The sequence below is a fragment of the Barbus barbus genome (assembly GCF_936440315.1).
Source record: "Barbus barbus genome assembly, chromosome: 20".
In the NCBI taxonomy this organism is placed as follows: Eukaryota; Metazoa; Chordata; class Actinopteri; order Cypriniformes; family Cyprinidae; genus Barbus; species Barbus barbus.
In genome coordinates, this window is record NC_136748.1 from 26,497,262 (window position 1) to 26,515,935 (window position 18,674).

Genomic DNA, 18,674 nt, shown 5'->3' on the forward strand with positions numbered 1-18,674 from the left:
TTCTAAGATTTAAATGATATCTTCTTGGTAGGTGTTTCATGCTAACACCATCTTTGCCCGTTTAATTGTTCTGAGATGCGCAGGCAGCCCTCTTTACAAGGGTTAATAACACTGAATGATGTGTCAGATTTATTCACAACATATGACACATGAAAGTTTGTTACATGGCCGAACCCTCTAAAACTGACTTGTATAGTAATGAACTAAAACACAAAATCTACTGAATTTAGAAAGGTCCACTGAAGATCGTACACACAGCTCATTGACAGGTTCAAAAACACAATTAGCAAATCAAGCTTTCATTCTACACTGCAATTCTTGCTGTTTTGAGTTATCATAACATACAGCATAAGACACAAATAATTTGCACATTATAAAACCTGTTGTCCCTTGATATCCCATCCTCAGAATGCTTTAAATAAGATATACTGTGCAGGCTAAAGGAATGATCTGGTTTAAAAGCAACAACCATAGAAAATAACTCGGCCCTAGCAAACAAAACAAAAAAGTGTTGAATGTGCTTATAATGGAGGTCTATAGTACAATTGCTGTACACAACACATTTTTGTTTGTTTTTATAAGCTCTTATTTTCTATGGCATTATTATCAGAAGTGAAACTGATGGCAAATCTTTCACATGTTGTCCTGCTGCAAAAACCCTGTTCCTCAGAAATAATTCAGTAAGCTTACACAGCTTAACTTGTATTTAGCCCGGAACATTCCTTTAAGTACAAATATAGCAATGACAGTATGAGCTTATGTCATAGTATGCATTATAAATCCAAAATAATTTCTTCATGCAACGTAACAAATGTGCAGAAATGTTTGAAAACAAAGACACCACATATGTGAGTCCCAGGATGTGATTGACACTTCATACATACAAAATACACACAAAAAATGCCGGCACTGTACCTGCAAAGACACATTTGCACAAAGATGTACATTTTACACTTTAAAAATCACATTTGTTGAAACACTGGCTTTGCTACAGTCATAATTAATAATTACCATTGAAATAAAGGTGTCAAATCATGTTTCTAAAAGGTATTAGCAGCTGATTGTACGTCCATGTAATGCCTCTAGAGTTAGCATGGAGAACAGTTCTTTGTGTTAAGCATTATTCCTGGGATATAACCAGTAAAACGACGAAGGAATGTTTTTACGGACTCACTGTTCTTTTACAAGTTGTGCAATCATTACCTACTAGATTATGTAAGCATGGGGAAAAATGACAACAAAAATCACACATTAATGATAACATCCTCTTCCTCGTCCTTGACATCCTCAGACAGGCCGTCGTCAGAGCGCCTGCTTTCTTCATCAATGACGCTACCATGTGGGCCGATGATGTACCGGTAGTCTCCACCAATAGCAAGAGCAGCTCCCGATGTCACCATTAACCAGTCCTTTTCATCTTCCTCTATACCTACACACTGCCACGGTACCCCCCATGAGGGCTCTTCACTACAACGGGTCCCGGTATCTGCCACCGGCCCAGAGGCCTGTTCTCCTTCCTCTTCCTCCAGGTTGACATACAGCAGCGGTTCTTTTACAGGAGCTGGATTCAGCTTTGCCCACAAGAGCTCCAACTGGTCAATGAGGTGTTGGAAAATAGGACGACACTTTGGGACAGGAGACCAACAGCTGTGCATGATTTCATAACTGGAAGTGAGAAAAGATGGAATAGTTTTTATATTATACATTATATACACGGGTGTAAAATTGGTGTAGAAATTACTAGTAAATTTCTCAAACAATTACAAAAAGCAGCAAGTAAAACATTGGATTTAACACGAAATTTTGAAACAGAAAAACTGAATGTTCTAAAACATACGTTTATGTTACAAGCAGAATGAATATTAAACATTTGTATGGTTTTAAAACGTTTTGTGACTTTCAGTATTAAATACACTACCATTCAAAAGTCTGGTGTCAATAAGATTTTATAAAATAAATTAATACTTTTATTCAGCAAGGATGCATTAAAATGATCAAACGTTATAAAAAAAGCTACTTTTACATTGTCAAAAAAAACTATTTATAATAAATGCTGCTGTTTTTAACTTTCTATTCATCAAAGAACACTGAAAAAGTATGACAATTTCCACAAAAATATTAAGAAAAAATTATGTTTTCAACATAAGAAATAATAAATGTTTCTTGAGCAGCATATCAGCATATTACAATGATTTCTGAAGGATCATGTGACACTGAAGACTGGAGTAATAATGCTGAAAATTCAGCTTTGCATCACAGGAATAAATGAAAATGTATAATACACTACAGAAAAGAGTTATTTTAAATTGTAATAATATTTCACATTACTGTTTTTGTTGTATTTATGTTTTAAACAGATGCTGTCTTTGATCAAATAAATGTAAAAAGGAGTGCATTTTAGAGACTTTCTTTATTATATCTTCTAAAAATATATGATTTATTAATTAATAAAACTTACATGTCAGCAGGACAGTCAGGAGGCTGTTTGAGTCGTTCTCCTTTGATAAGATACTCATAGATTTCGGAGTTTTCCACCCCTGGATAAGGTGTTTGGCCTCTAGTCATGATCTCCCACATGGTCACACCAAATGCCCACTTAATTAAAAAAATAAAATAAAATAAAACATCAGTACCAGGCACAATAAAAGCTTTATCAGATGAACAAGGACTACATGCACTAGTAAACACAATTAAGAAATCATGAGCATTTTTGTTTTAAGAAACTATCATTTTACTATATGGCTTTCTGGGATACTAGATTTAATTTGATCATTCTGTGGTCAAATATATTTATATTATGACCACTAAATTGTATAACTGACCGTTGTGAGAATAGCAAAGATACAGTAGTAATTCCTTTTTAAGAAGAAGGTCTAAAAGTATGAAATACTAACAACTATTATTAAAGAAATAACATATATATGTGTTCATTACCACATCACTCTGTGTTGTGTAGACATTATCTGCCAGGCTTTCCAAAGCAATCCACTTTACAGGCAACTTAGAGACAGATCCTTGTCTATAGTAGTCACCGCTGTAGATTTTCTTTGAGAGACCAAAATCTGCTACACACACACTCATGTTTTCATTCAACCTAACAGTGAGGATGCAGATGACGAGAAATATTACACTTGAGCTAATCCAGAGAGTTTGTGGTTAATAAGCAATATTAAAATATTTTATGAAATATTTTATAAATATGATTAAAAATGTGCCGCTATTACATGCACATGAAATAACTCACATGCAGTTGCGAGCAGCCAAATCCCGATGGATGATGTTTTTGCTGCTTAGATACTCCATCCCTCGAGCAATATCCAGCATGAACTGGATAAGAATTTGCTGAGACAGAGTCTACAAAAACAAGAGACAACTTCAGACATCTACATATACAGTAGCTGTGTGTTTGAGGAAGTGACAGGTAATAAACATACAAAAGGTTCATCTCCGAGGCGTGACATGAGAAGAAATGTGTGGAGATCTCCATGTTTCATGAAGGGCAGGATCACCATAGGAACGGGTAGTCGCTGCTGGGTTCTTCTGTGCAGACTCACACCTGCGGGAGTGAAATCAACAACCATCTGTTAAAGCAAACTAATTGTAACTCAAAGGTCAAGCAGAAAAGGAAAAGTGTGCCCACTAACCAATGAGCTGAATGACATTGGGATGATGGAAGTCTTTCATATAGGCAGCCTCTTTCAGACATTGCTCAATATCACTGGATGAGTTAATGTCAGCTGTAAGAGCACAGAGAGAGACACATCAATGCACAGAAACAATGACAGCATCAATATCATGAGCCACAGACATCCACCTGCTCCAATCATTTTAGATGTACGCTTACTTTTTAGGACTTTCACAGCAACCTTCTGCCCAGAGTTATTTTCCGATTTGAGAAACGCTTCTCTCACAGAGCCAAACTCACCTAGAAAACAAAACCCAGATACTATTAATATTCTTCCTGATGCGAGTTATTTTGACCGAAATGAATACAATTAAGTATTATCCCCTCTGTATACATATAATTTTCTTATGCTAACCAAGGCTTCATTTATTTGATCAAAAATACAGTAAAAACAGTAATATTCTGAAAAATTATTACAATGTACAGCAATTATTCTATTGATATATTTTAAAGTGTATGTTATTCCTGTGTAATTTTCAGCATCATTACTCCAGTCTTCAATGTCACATTATCCTTCAGAAATCATTCTAATATGCTGATTTGCTGCTCAAGAAACATTTCTTTTTACTATCAACATTGAAAACATCTGTGCTGCTTAATATTTCTGTGGAAACTGTGATACACTAGCATTCAAAAGTTTGGGGTCTGTCAGATTTTTTTTTTTAAAGAAAGAAATTAATACTTTTATTTAGCAAGTTTGCATTAAATTGATCAAAAGTGACAGTAAAGACATGTATAATGTTACAAAGGATATTTCAATATGTTTTTCAGCATCTATTCAGTTCTTTTGAACTTTCTATTCATCAAAGAATACTGAAACCAAATGTATCAGTGTTTGAATTTGAATTTATTTATTAGGATTAACACCTTGAGATGTACCATCTCGTTTTCGAGGGATGTATCACAATCACAACATAGTAACAAAACTTTACATCCATAAATAACACCAAACAACAAAACACAAACATTAATTGGAGGAAAGAAAAAAAAAGAGAAAGCACCACAACATTAAAAAACAACTAGTAGCAAATATGAAATATTACAAAATATACCGATCAGTGTATCTGATCACAACATAAGCCAAAAAATATATATATAAAAATCAAAACCATCTTCAAAAATAACATGTACAATCCAAAGTAAAATATATTTTATACAATGAGGAGTATAAAAAAACACCCCAAAACAAATCTGCAAAGTCTATTATATGCTGTGTTAAGAGGGGCAAGATCTAATTTTGATGCAGTCTGATAAATAACATCACAATAATCAAGGATCGGAAGTTTCCACAAAATTATTAAGCAGCAAAAATGGTTTTCCACACTGAACCTTCATTAATAATCAAATGAACATCCAAGACATAATGTACCTTTTCCAAGCACGCGTCCCAGAGTTAATAGCCTTTCAGAGATGAGAACATCCTGTAACTTGGCCTTCAAATCACTGTTGATTCCTAGACTGTCCACTAGAGGGAAACATAGTCGAAATTCATCATTTCCTGTAAAACATGTACTGTAGAATGTCAATGAAGGGGCAGTCATGCATGCCAGCATTGTGCTCACTTACATGTGGATTCTGGGGGTTCAGGGAACTGCCTGTTGAAGGACCTGGCAGCTGTAAAGGAAACTGACACATCTGTCCCTGAAGCTGTAAATGCAGACCTGCAAACAAACCAAAACATTAAAAATAACCCATATTTAACAGTTTCAAATAACATTTTGAAGTGCATTTTAACCTAAAAATGCCTAAAAAGGTAAAACACACAAACACATAATGATTGGAAGTGAGAAAATGGGTTAGACTTTGATAGATTTATATGCAATTTTTAATCATTTTGAGCATAGCTTATCCAAACTGTAAAAGGACAGATCACAGTTTACCAGATTTCAGTCCTACTTCAGACAAAATGTGTAGTTACTTCATTTATATGGTGAGTAGGGCAGTATATATGGTGTATGTGTCGCATTCAGTAAAAACATACCCAAATTGGGTATCTTTGCCTCTGTTGCGTACCAGTACAATCAACAGGAGTCCCACCATGCTGGCCACAAGAAGGCCGAAAAGCAGCCCCACCCACATATGGCCCCTCTGGGTCTGAGCCTGCATGGCTGAAACGAGACAACAAGAGCGTTAAACACCACTTCTGCTCAAAAGTGCCTGAAGCCACGCCATTCCTGCATAATGAGCCACACAAAGAAAAAAATCTGCATTATGGGAACATGCGGTTACAAAAAAGCTGCAGTGACCGCAGAAACCCCAATTTCAAAAGGCAGGAGGGCAGACAATGAGAGTGGACAGACCTGACACGGGCATCACGAGAACAGGCTGACTCCACGGGCCACATCCTGATATTGTGCATGCTGCAACCTGGAAAGTGGCGTTAAAGAAGCGCCCTGCACCCGAGAGACGGGCAATGTTGTCTTTAAAAAGTAAGGGATCCTATAAAGACAAAAATCAAATTGTGCATAACAGTTAAGGGTGGGTAGCTCTTAATTGTCATGACAAAGGAAAATGAATGGCCTTTAGACATCCAAACATGGTTTGTATATGACATTATATCATAGAAACTAATCACATTTTTACCCATTACCAATAACAAGATAAAGGTCATTTGTTATATGATCTATTATTGAACTATATAGCAAAATTTCCTTCATAAGTGTCTTCCTTATCAATGATGTACCTGACTCTCTCCTCCCTGGTTCCACTGCACTTTATATGCTAGTAACCTTCCGTGTAGCTCCTCCTGATCCAGTGCTGCCCAGGACAGAGTGAGCTGCTGCTCGCTGAGTTCAAAGGTAAAGTTCTTTGGAGCTGCTGATGGTGCTGTGTAAGAAAGATATGAAAACAGTAAAAAAAAAAAAAAAAGGGGAAAGTGCAGAGGATCAATTATCACTGTACAGACAAATGTATCAAACGCCTCTGCATAACAATAAATAAGTCACAGCCAGGCCCAGATGGAATTTGTTCACATTTTCTCCACTGAATTTGGGAGGGTTCCTCAAGAATTGGTGGAATGGATTTCAAATGGAGAGTACTACACTTGTATTTATACTTGATAAGAAAGAAAAATATAATCGGCAGTAAATCAAATCCATTTAAACAGCTGCAACGACTGTTTTGGCCAGTAGGTGGCAGCATATTGGACGCTGTATGTGGCAGTATTGCATTGATATGGATTGGGGACACACACAATGGTGCATTGTACCACTCAGCCTGGAATCTACTGGACTGCAGCCAGTGCTAGCAGTTTACAAACATGCAAACAGGGTCAACTTCAGAAACCCCTTCTGCTCCTCAACCCCATCCACCAGCTCCTCCCCTTCCAAACCCCCTCACTCCAGGCATCTGGCCAGATCCAGCTCTCTGGGTCGTTTGTTTACTTCCAACCCACCAAAACGTTGGTCAAACTGGCTAACAGTTTTATTCTCTATGGAATGTTAAAAATGTTAGTCACTCAGGACTGTGTTACCTCAGTTTGGAATTAAATATGTCAGCGTCAATTAGCCCTCATTGATCCAAGCCTAATAATTTAGTGATGTATGCAGCAAAGCATGTTGTAGCTATAAGCTTTCGTCAAGATCTGAGTTCTACAAAAGCAATTTCCTTCCTTCCTTCCTTCCTCTCTTCTTAGTACCTCAACACTCAAAGTATAAGGATGACTAGATCAAATTTCACATGAAAATCAAAAGAAATGTAGGAGTTTTTTGGTCAAAAAAGTAAACTACTGTAATTTAGTTATTTAACACTTTTATTATATTTCTAAATTAAATGTATTGATTTTTTTTCAAGTCCTAAAAAATAAATCTTATTTTCTTACGTTTTTACAAAATCTACAGTAGTAAACGTTATTATGATTTTCAAATCTAACCCCTTCTGACCAATGAATTTGAGTTTTGCAATATATACACATTTCAGGGGGCCTTCAAATCGCTTATTTATATTCTGCATATTATGCTTATGCTATTAAAATCAAGAAAGTTACATCATCAAAACTACTTTTATAGGCACAGCACTCATTAATAGCAGCTTATAACCAATTAAATATTTTAAAGCAAAAATTTAGCTTTAAAATATTCAATTGGCAATAAATAAAATAAAAAACAAACAAAATTTGACTAGAGAAGGTCTGATCAATTTTGTCCATGGGACCCTTACCATTCTCTAACTCAAACATTAAAACACTGAACTAGCTATGCCAAGGTCCTGGGTTCGATTACCAGGGAATGCAAGAGCTGATAAAATGCTTACTTTGAATACAATACAAGCTGTTTTGGATAAAAGTGTCGGCCAAATGCATGCAAGTCTGTAATTTAATTTCAATAGCAGTGCCATTTGAGCTAAAGCCATTAATGTTAATTTGACTCAGAACACATTAGAAAGAAACAGCATGCATGCATAATGACATTACCTTATCTAATGTTTCACATACCTGCCTCTGGAGTGTGAAAGTCCACCCAGGGAGAGAAGGGGGAAGAGCCCACCTCATTATCACACCGGATTCTCACACTGTAATTTGAGAAACTGCGGAGTCCCTCAAACACATGCTGGAAGGGTGGAACTACCACATCCACATCAGTAAGTTTTACCTTCTTTCCAGGTCCCTTTGACACCTACAAATAGATCACAGTCAGATATTTCTCATCCCATTATGGCACATAATCCAAATATGAGCCTTTAAAACTGGCAAAAATATTTTTCATTTAATTTATTTAATTTAAAATATTTTTTTATTTTATTTAATTTAAGCATATGGATTTAAATACTGAGAAAAATAAATAAAATAAATAATTTGCTAACTATTTACTTATTTTGGAATTAATAAGGCTACGGCTCATAATTGTGAGTTTACATATTGTAAATCTGACTTTTTTCTTAGAATTGTGAGTTATAAGTTTGCACTTAAGAGTTTGTCTCGTAATTATGACTTTTTTTCTCTGAATTCAAAATTTACATTTTACTGTTTTTTGTTTATGCCACAGAATAAAACAATAAAAAAAGGTTATTGCAACTTATAAACTCACAACTATGAGGAAAAAGTCTAAATTGTGAGGTATAAAAGTCAAAATTGTGAGACAAAGAGTTGCAATTAGCTTGTTTAGATTTTTATTTTAATGGCAGGAATAAGCTTATATAAAGAGACCTAACTTTGTTTTTGACATGAAAAATGTTTTCTCAAGAGAGCAGTGGGACTGCTCTGTTTTTACAGATGTCTCACTTTTCTCCAGATGTAACGATGGTCTAGTTTAGGGGTCACTAGCCCAATCTCAGCTAAAAACAAAAAACTAACCATGTTATCTGAGAACCAAACACCATATTGTTAAAGGAAGGGTCCCATACAATGGAAGTCAATTGAGCTGGGTGCTTTAAAAAGGACAAAAACACCTTAAAAGTAGTCCACCCAACCTGTGAGCAATGTAAAGCATTCTCCCTAACATCTGCTATGTGTTACACAGGAGGAAAGCCATACGGGTTTGTAATAACAAGAGGATGAATAAATTATTTTCATTTTGGGGTCTACTAAGACTGTACGGCAACAGGACAAGCATGAGGACATTAACAGAAAAAGACATGCAACAATGTCAAAAACTATGTGGTAACAGGTATACTCTACCTGTATAGTGCAAGTGGAAAGCTGTGAGTGCCCAGTGAAACCTGGACTCCATGTTAAGGTTATATTAAGATCAGACACATGATGTACCTTGACATCCTGGGGGGAATCAGGGCGGACTGCACATAAGAATCACATGTAAAGAAAAACATTATAACAATAACATGTATTTATCTTCTCTCTGCTGGGAGCTTTTTGTGCCTTCAGACTTTTGTGGTTGTATTTGTGTGGTTGACTGTGTAATACGGTTGCTAAACTATATGATGGATTACTGCCAAAACAAAAACCAACAAATAATTTGCATTCTGTCTGCAATTACATTGAATTACAGCAATAAAAGTTATGTGAGCTGTAAGTGAAAAACACTATGGTATGTCTCACCTTTGATGTGCACTGTGCCTGTGCGTGACACGGAGATGCCTCGAGCGTTCTTAGCCTCACAGTAAAACTTTATACTGTCATTCACACCTGGTTGAGCAAATGAGAAACATATTGCTGTGGTCAGCGCTTCATGGAGTACTGATATCTTGAAATAAGCTTGCAAAAATGCATATTAAATGGGTCACATTTCACCCCAATATTAAAAGAATGAAATTATGAAAGTACATTTGAGGTCAGAAGTTTACATACACCTTGCAGAATCTGCAAAATGTTAATTATTTGACCAAAACAAGAGGGATCATACACTCTAAAAAATGCTGGGTTAAATACAACCCAGTGCTGGGTAAATACTGGACAGAACACATTGCTGGGTTGTTTTCAACCAACAGTTGGGTTAAATGTTTAACCCAGCCATTCTGGGCAGTAACCCAATCGCTGGGTTCGTCCATATTTTACCCAGTACTGGGTTGTATTTAACCCAGCATTTTTTAAATGTACAAAAATTGTACAAAATGCATGTTATTGTTTATTTAGTACTGACCTGCTTAAGATATTTCACATAAAAAATGTTTACATATAGTCCACATGAGAAAATAATAGTTGAATTTATAAAAATGACCCCGTTCAAAAGTTTACATACACTTGATTCTTAATACAGTGTTGTTACCTGAACGATCCACAGCTGTGTTTTTTTGTTTAGTGATAGTTGTTCATGATAGTTGTTGTCCCTTATTTGTCCTGAACAGTTAAACTGCCTGCTGCTCTTCAGAAAAATCCTTCAGGTCCCACGCATTCTTCAGTTTCTTTTAACATTTTTGTGTATTTGAACCCTTTCCAACAATGACTGTATGATTTTGAGATCCATCTTCTCACACTGAGGACAACTGAGGGACTCATATGCAACTATTACAGAAGGTTCAAATGCTCACTGATGCTCCAGAAGGAATCAGTCATTATTTTGACGATAATTCAAATATATTTTAAAATACTAATACTAATATATATATATATATATATATATATATATATACACAGTGCCCTCAAAAGTATTGGGACAGTAAGGCCAATTCCTTTATTTTTGCTGTAGACTGTAAACATTTGGGTTTGATGAATGGATGAATATGAGATGAGAGATTAACATTTCAGCTTTTATTTACAGGTATTTTCATCTGGATCTGATACACAACTTAGAAGATAGCACCTTTTGTTTGTACAGGACCCATTTTTCATGTTATAAGTATTGGAACATGTGACTGACAGGTGTGTTTTGTTGCTCTGGTGTGTCCTATTAATTGATTATTCAAACAATAAATAGCACTGAATGTCTGCGCTCAGTTTCAGATCCGTGCAGACTGCATTTATAGTTAGACGTGTAACCAACATGAAAACCAGAGAGGTGTCTATGGGTGAAAAACGAGCAATTATGAAGCTGAGAGAAGATGAAAAATCAATCAAACCATTGCACAAACACTGGCAATAGCAAGTACAACCATTTGACATCTCCTGAGGAAGAAAGAAACCACTGGTGTACTAAGTAACGCACCTCAAACAGGTAGATCAAGGAAAACATCTGCAGTTGATGACAGAAACATTGTGACAGCTGTAAAGAAAGACCCTAAAACAACTGTTAGTGACATCAGCAACAACCTCCAGAGGGCAGGAGTGAAGGTATCACAATCTACTGTTCGCAGAAGACTTCAGGAACAAAAGTACAGAGGCTACACCAGAAGATGCAAACGACTCATTAGCAAGAAGAATAGGAGACGAGCCTTAAAAATTCTGGGACAAGGTTTTATGGAAAGGCTAAAGTTTGGAGAAAGAAAGGATATATATATATATATATATATATATATATATATATATATATATATATATATATATATATATTGTTTTCAAGAAGAACTGGTTGAACTTGGGCAATCTGTATGGTAATTTGATGCGCCGACGTGAGTTGCAAAAAGAGCGAATCAGACAACAGAAATTCTCTCAATAACTCAAAGAAAGATTACAAAAAACATCCTGATCTCATGTCTCAGCCCGCCTCGTGAACAAGGCCATGGCAGCTGTGGCATTGTTTTAAATCATGACAGTCATCTGTCCTCAGTAAACTGCTTGGAAAAAAACAACAGCTTAGCTCAACACAGAGTGAGTCAACAACCCATTTATGCCAAAGGTGCAAGTGGCTGATAATACGAACGCATGACACACAGTCTTACATAGACCTAATTACTCAATGATTTCTCAGCATTACGCTATTAAAATGGAAAGTTTACTGTACTGGGCTTCACCACACTAACAGTATTGATCACAGTAATGCATTCCCTCACAGAACAAAAGATTCAGTTACAAAATGTAAAGGCAGGGCAGTAAACTGGCCTTGACATTATCCACCAACAGAAGTCTTTTTTACAACAAGAACATGATGACTTGTAACTAGGGTTGTCACGATACCATAAAAATGCCTTACGATACTATACCAGCTGAAGTATCACGATACCAAGTAGTATTGTGTTCATTTAAAATTCAGTTCTACAAAATGAATCAAAACTTCATAAATAAATAAATAAATATATTTATTAGCTATTGTTATCCATGAAATGATCTAAACAAAACTCATCTTAGCACTGCACAGAACAAGCTGCATGAAGTGACATTTAGATGTGGCATTTATACATTTAAAATGTATTTATAATTGCATAAATAATGTTATGAGATTAATGTTTTAAATACTAAATTCTGAATATAGAAATATGTTGGAAAATAATGGAATATGCCTACTTTTAGATGGGAAACTTAAAACGGCCAGCAGGTTGCAGCAGTTTGTGATTGAATCACTGATTGATTCAAACGATTCTTTCAAAACGGCTGAATCCTTCAGGAGCGAATCAAATGACTGTTTTTATGAAAGGCTCAGTGAATCAGTGATTCGTCCAAGACAATTCGAACATAGAAACGAAACAAAAAATTCAATAGCACCGCGGGTATTTTTAAGCTTTAGTATCGCGATACTACCGTAGTACCGGTTTATCGTGCAACCCTACTTGTAACAGTCTGTAATGAAACATACCAAAAATATTAATAAAACCACCCTGTTGCTAAAAATCTCTCACAACCCCATATAATATTACACTACAAGTAAGCGCAAACCTGCCCCACTGGAAACACTCTACTGTAACACTCAAACTCAAAGTCACTCCACCTACTGAAAGCAACCAGTGACTCAGTTCTACAATTTATCTGCCCAATATATCATCCGATAGAAGATTTGAAAGAGGATTTCTGAATCTTAGATGTTTCACATGATGTTTCAGAATGTGATTATTAATATACTACAGGATCACTGACTGTTTAATGTTATGCACAAACAAACTTCCATTGAATAATGAAACATAGGAGTGTTTTCAGGGCAGTATTGGGGAGTAACTAACTAATCATAGAGGCATCTGAGGCATACAGGCAACTAACTAATCAAGAGCATAAACTTTAACTTTAAAAATTGTTCAACTTGTGGAAAATGAATGAGGGAAGATGGCAATGTTGGAAAGGAAGTAATGCTTTTTTACTTTAAAGTGCCAATGATTAGCATATGGAATTGACTTTTCTCTATATAACATTTATGTACATTAGATTAGACTAACCTAAAAAAAATACAGTTTTAGCCTGATTTGAGCAAATTATTTGAACATACAATATGTTGACATTTATGATTTGAAATGTTAGCTTGCTAAAATGTTTCAAAGATCAGGGCGTGACTGGAAAGGCTGCCTGTTGGTTGTTGAGTGAATTGAGTGAACTTGCTTCAAAAGGATTTTGGGGCACTGGCCACTTGAGAATGTGTGTACATGACAGAAAGTAATGCATAGCATTGTCCCAGATCTGATAAATGCCACCAATTCCACACTATAGCATTATAGCAATATTTGAGTCTAAGCGTATCCCATTATTCATCATGTCCAGGATCATGAAAGTTTGAAGGAAACTTTCCAGTGTAAGTTGAATTAGATACTACACATAATTTTGTAATAAAACAAAGTGATTCACATTTTATTGATGAGTCTGCATTTTGTGTTGCAAATTGCATCAACTGTTACATAGGGACTACTGAACACATATTTTAGAAGTATTTTAAAGTACAACGTATTAAAAACCAAAATGTGTAAATTAAGCTCTGTAAAAACATGCATTTTTACAACACATGTTGTAAGTGTGTCCCATCAGGTAATCGTTCTATGCACACTTGTCAACTTGAAAATTTGGGGCAAATACCGGAGATATGTCATGTAAGAAGACAAGTGGTCAAGTGTAAAGACCGCAAATGTGTGTATTGAGACAGACCATTGGTGTTTCTCACCTTTAACAAAGAGAACTGAGGGGGAGGGTGTGAAATCCCCCTTCTGTTCGCCTCCCAGCCACCACAGCACCTCCACAGGTTCTGGAGGACCTGATGCAGCACACGTCAGGTTGAAGGGCTCCCCTGCAAATGCAGCCACATCCTCGGGTTCCACCACAAAATGAGGCACACCTAAAATACGAGCAGGAGGTGGCAATCTATGCAGTGTTTGCACCAAAGCAACAAGATATAATTTAATAAATCAATTACCTGATGGATTCTGAAGCAGCAACAGACATACCTTCGACTGTAATCCAAGCAGGCTCTGAGGAAATGATCCTGCCGTGATATTCAACCTCACACCAGTACTTCCCGGCATCTTGTTGCTGCACTGATTTAACACTAAAAAGAAGGAAAAGCTCAGAACAGACACTCTTTAAAGGGTAAAATGTACCACAAATGAAATTTGCATCCTTTACTCACCCTCATGTTGATGTAAATCAAAATAACATTTATTGACCAAATGTGCCATGAGCACAAATGCATACATTTATATAAAACATTTACAACATTCACACTGTTACTGAACTAAATCAAATCAACATTGAACTAAACTGAGGTGGATAATGACTTTTTAGAGCTGCTTTACTGCTAAAATTGTACTTGTTTCACAAAGAACTCTGCAACATTAACACTGTTATTTTCTTGTGTATTATTATTATCTGTATTTTTATAAAGTGCTATATAAATAAATGTGACTTGGCTTGACATAGACTTAGAAAAGTAGCAAATGCCACAACCTTGTCTAATAATGATCATGGAATAATGCCACGTCCGTTTCAAAGTTTTACAACTAGACAAGAGCCAGTCAGTCTAAGAGTGCTGAGATTTATGTAGACAAAGGTCAGTTGCGCAAACAACGGCATGACTTGCATTCACATAAAAAAACACATGACGTATACATTTGTTTACAGCTATGACACCCACCACAGGAAACTAGACATTTATAGATTATGCTGGCAGCGTGCCGTTCAGCAAGGAAACGTGACTTTTGTAATACACTAAGCCAGTTTCTCTCTTCACTGTTTGTTATCCTCTTTAGCCTAATCTTACAGCAGGCAACACTTTCAAAAGCAAATTTCCACCCAAACTGTGTTTAGTCTAAGACTGGACTAAATCAGCATCTAGAAACCGGGCAACTGGACTACGTCACGACACAAGCAAGAGATTATCAGCCCTGACAGCTTTCAGTAAAGCAAGCTCAGGTTACTAATGTCCTTCAGCCTACATTCCAATCAGAAGGGGCTGCATCTACCTGCCTGCAAAGATGTCAGATGGAAAGTTCAAAATAGCGTCACACACTGTTTGTGAGCTTTATTTTGATTTATATATTCATTCAAAAGTTTGGATTCGGTTTATGTTTTTGAAAGATGTCTCTTATGGATGTGTTTATTTGTATACAATAACACAGTAATAATGTGAAATATTATTACAATTTAAAATAATTGTTTAAATATATTTTAGAATGTAATTTATGTCCGTGATGCAAATCTGAATTTACAGCATCATTACTCCAGTCTTCAAAGTCAAAGTGATCCTTCAGAAATTATTCTAATATGCTGATTTGCTGCTCAATAAACATTTCTTAGTATTATCAATGGTTAAAATAATATTGTATAACTTTGAAGGGCAAAGTTACTTGCTACAGTAACAAACATGTTAGACTTGACAGACAAGTCCTTGATAAAAGTATTCATGTTTCTTGGTGTCTTATACCATACAGACAGTAGTGAACATGATCATATGATGTTGGAGTTACTGTGATATCTAACAAAGAAGCACAAACAACTGTTCTGGTGTTCTAGCTCTGCACCCACACTGTGCTAAAACAAAAAAATTATACTGATACAGAGTCGCAATCTCATGGCCACAGTCTCATGACAACTGGACAGACTCAAAAAGTGTAAAAAAAAAAAAAAAAAAGGTTTTTTTTTTTTGCTTACTGGCCCAAACCAAAATAGTTCACCCACAAATCGCTATGATATTCTGATGTCTATATATTTCCTTCAATGCACATCTATCAGATTTTGTATCTGTTTTATTGTCTGCTGTGTCTAAATGGTCTGAAAACCCTATTACTTATGTCAACGAGACACATGTTGTTTATGTTCAAATCCCTAACACTAGTTTGAGAAACAGTAGTAATAGTGGCGCTTGTCTTAGAAAATAGTTAGTGAATCTGAGATCTTTATGAGAATATGAGAATCATATGACAATATATTCTAATCAGTTTCAACACCCCCTTCATACAGTCTGATGTCTCAGTTCTTCCCTGAAAACAGTGCCAAGAAGTTACATTTCATTTGTAACCACTGAAGAAACATCTATGCTGAACAACATCCAGGTTCATATTTTGCTACCTGTGAAAGGTCTCCCAGTGATGTGCATCCAGTGTGATGTACATCTGATCAGTGCTGTAGACCTTCTCTCCGTCCTTTATCCAGATGATCTCTGGTTCATTCAAACTCTCAAAGGCACAGCCCAGACGGGCCATGTTACCCTGAGTCACCGTTTGGTTGGAAGGGTTTTTGGTGAACCGTAATCCTGGAGGACACACAGTGTGACATGTATCTATGACCGAAGTAATATCAAGACATTTGGACATACTTGATAAGCTGATCATTTCATGATCGGAGAGAGTTCTAGTAATGATTCAAAAGCTTAAAATTATTTTTGGTAAGCAAATGTAATATGAATTTTATAACATAATTATACTCTCAATCTATTATATATATTATCTATATATCTATTATATATTTCACCCAAAAGAAAGCAATAAAATGGATAGACAGGAGCTTTATCCAGAAGCAATTGTTTCAGGTTAAAAACATCTTAATGATGGATTTGTTCATTAAACACAGTTTTTTCGTTTCACAAAAAGTTAATTGATGGATTGGAGTAGTGTGGATTATTGTGATGTTTTTATCAGCTGTTTGGACTCTCATTCTGACGGCACCCGTTCACTGCAGAGGATCTGTTGGTAAGCAAGTGATGTAATGCTTTCTGCAAATCTGTTCTGATGAGGAAACAAACTCGCCTACATCTTTAATGGTCCACAAAAATTTTAATTTTTAGGTGAACTATTCCTTTAAAAAACACAGTAATTCACATCACACGCTTTCTTGGTGGCTTCCTGCCTTTAAATGTCAAGTAAATCACAAAAAGGTCAGAGAATCGCAGAAAACACATGTGCAATATGTAATCTATGCCTCCAAAATTTGTAAAGAAACTTCATATTTCCTTCACGAGGCTTTTGTGCCCTTTTCTAAGACGTCTATTGTGTTGGGTCCATTTCTGGCATCTCTGACAGCGTGTACCTTCTGACTGTGGACAGCAGACGTCATGCATGCTGCAGATGTCTGAAAGATCTCCACTGTGACAACACAACACAGCTGGCCAAAACATCTGCATCAAAGATCACATTCATTTCCCAGGAAAGAGGAATGAGGAAACTACAGTGACTTGTTCATGATGTAACTCTACAATCAATAAAGTAGCATCTATCCATCTATTGATTCAATCAGATGTAACAGAATAGAGACTCTAAATGGCTGTTTTAGCAGAATTAAACTCTAAAAATGCATTTGGTTAAATAATGATGCATAACAAAATTGTGTCTTTTTCAAAGTAGTCTCTTTCTGGATACTTTTTCAAATACCTTCTATAATCCAGTGGTTAAAATATAAAATAAATATTTTTTTAAATCACACTCGACCACAATAATAAAAAACAGAGATGCTTAATTGGTTTTGGCTCTGTTAATTTTAATGACATCCTGTCATTATTTGATTAAAAAAACAAAATAAAAAAAAACAAGAAAGAGAAATTATTATGCGAAGGTTATAAAAGAGGGTTATGGCACTTTCTGCTTGTGTTCATAAAACACTGCGTTCACAAACTAGACTACACGATTATGATTAAACAAACTTACCGTGAATTCCCTCATTGACGTGTAGTAAAAAGAGCAGGATACAAAGAGAAACCCCCATTATAACATCCTCTGTTAAAGAGCTGAGTTATCTCCTTCACCTCAGGAAAGTTTGAACAGCAGGAGTTTAATGAATTAACTTGGTGTTCGTAAATCCCATTATATTCTTCACAGGAGTTTCAACTTCAGAATCAGCCTCTTGCATCTATTAAATCATGTTTCCGTGGTTAACCCGGTAAAAGTAGCATTTTGCTCCTTGTTTTGATAAATCCTACCCGAGTTGGTGAGAGTGTGGTGATCATCGTTCAAGTCGAGGAGCTCGGTTTAGAAACACAGTAGCAATCATCTGAGGCGCCCCCTGTGTGTCAAATACACCTCACAACAGCATGAACATCAACATGTTATTTACAGCAGGGGCTTACACACTTTTGGAAGCTAAAGGCATATTCAACCTCTTAAGACCCGAGAAAAAAAGTTTTAGGAATTTTTTTTTTTTCATGACTTTAAATTGTTTAGAGCATTTAGAATAATGTAGTAATATTAATAATAATAATGATATTTCATTTATAAGTTATGCTATGTCCTCGTAAGAGGACATCAGGACTCAATTTATTTAAAATATAAAATAAAAAGACATGAATGAACATGCATTGGCAAAAACAATAGATATACATTTTTT

At 35.8% G+C, this 18,674-nt stretch overlaps 1 protein-coding gene across 1 annotated transcript; it reads right to left on the reverse strand.

The window, feature by feature from the left end:
- Positions 1 to 577: 577 nt before the first annotated feature.
- LOC306886114 (tyrosine-protein kinase receptor TYRO3-like) lies at positions 578 to 18,307 on the reverse strand. The gene is made up of 19 exons (XM_079442996.1): positions 17,999 to 18,307; positions 16,428 to 16,611; positions 14,309 to 14,409; positions 14,029 to 14,199; positions 9,678 to 9,764; positions 9,300 to 9,415; positions 8,118 to 8,298; positions 6,369 to 6,511; positions 5,986 to 6,124; positions 5,667 to 5,793; positions 5,252 to 5,346; positions 5,055 to 5,150; positions 3,845 to 3,925; positions 3,645 to 3,737; positions 3,435 to 3,556; positions 3,245 to 3,354; positions 2,935 to 3,094; positions 2,459 to 2,595; positions 578 to 1,665 (listed from the first exon to the last, which is right to left on the reverse strand). Exons 1-19 carry the CDS (start codon positions 18,054 to 18,056, stop codon positions 1,245 to 1,247), a joined length of 2,622 nt encoding a protein of 873 aa, XP_079299122.1. The 5' UTR covers positions 18,057 to 18,307; the 3' UTR covers positions 578 to 1,244.
- Between the last annotated feature and the right edge of the window lie 367 nt (positions 18,308 to 18,674).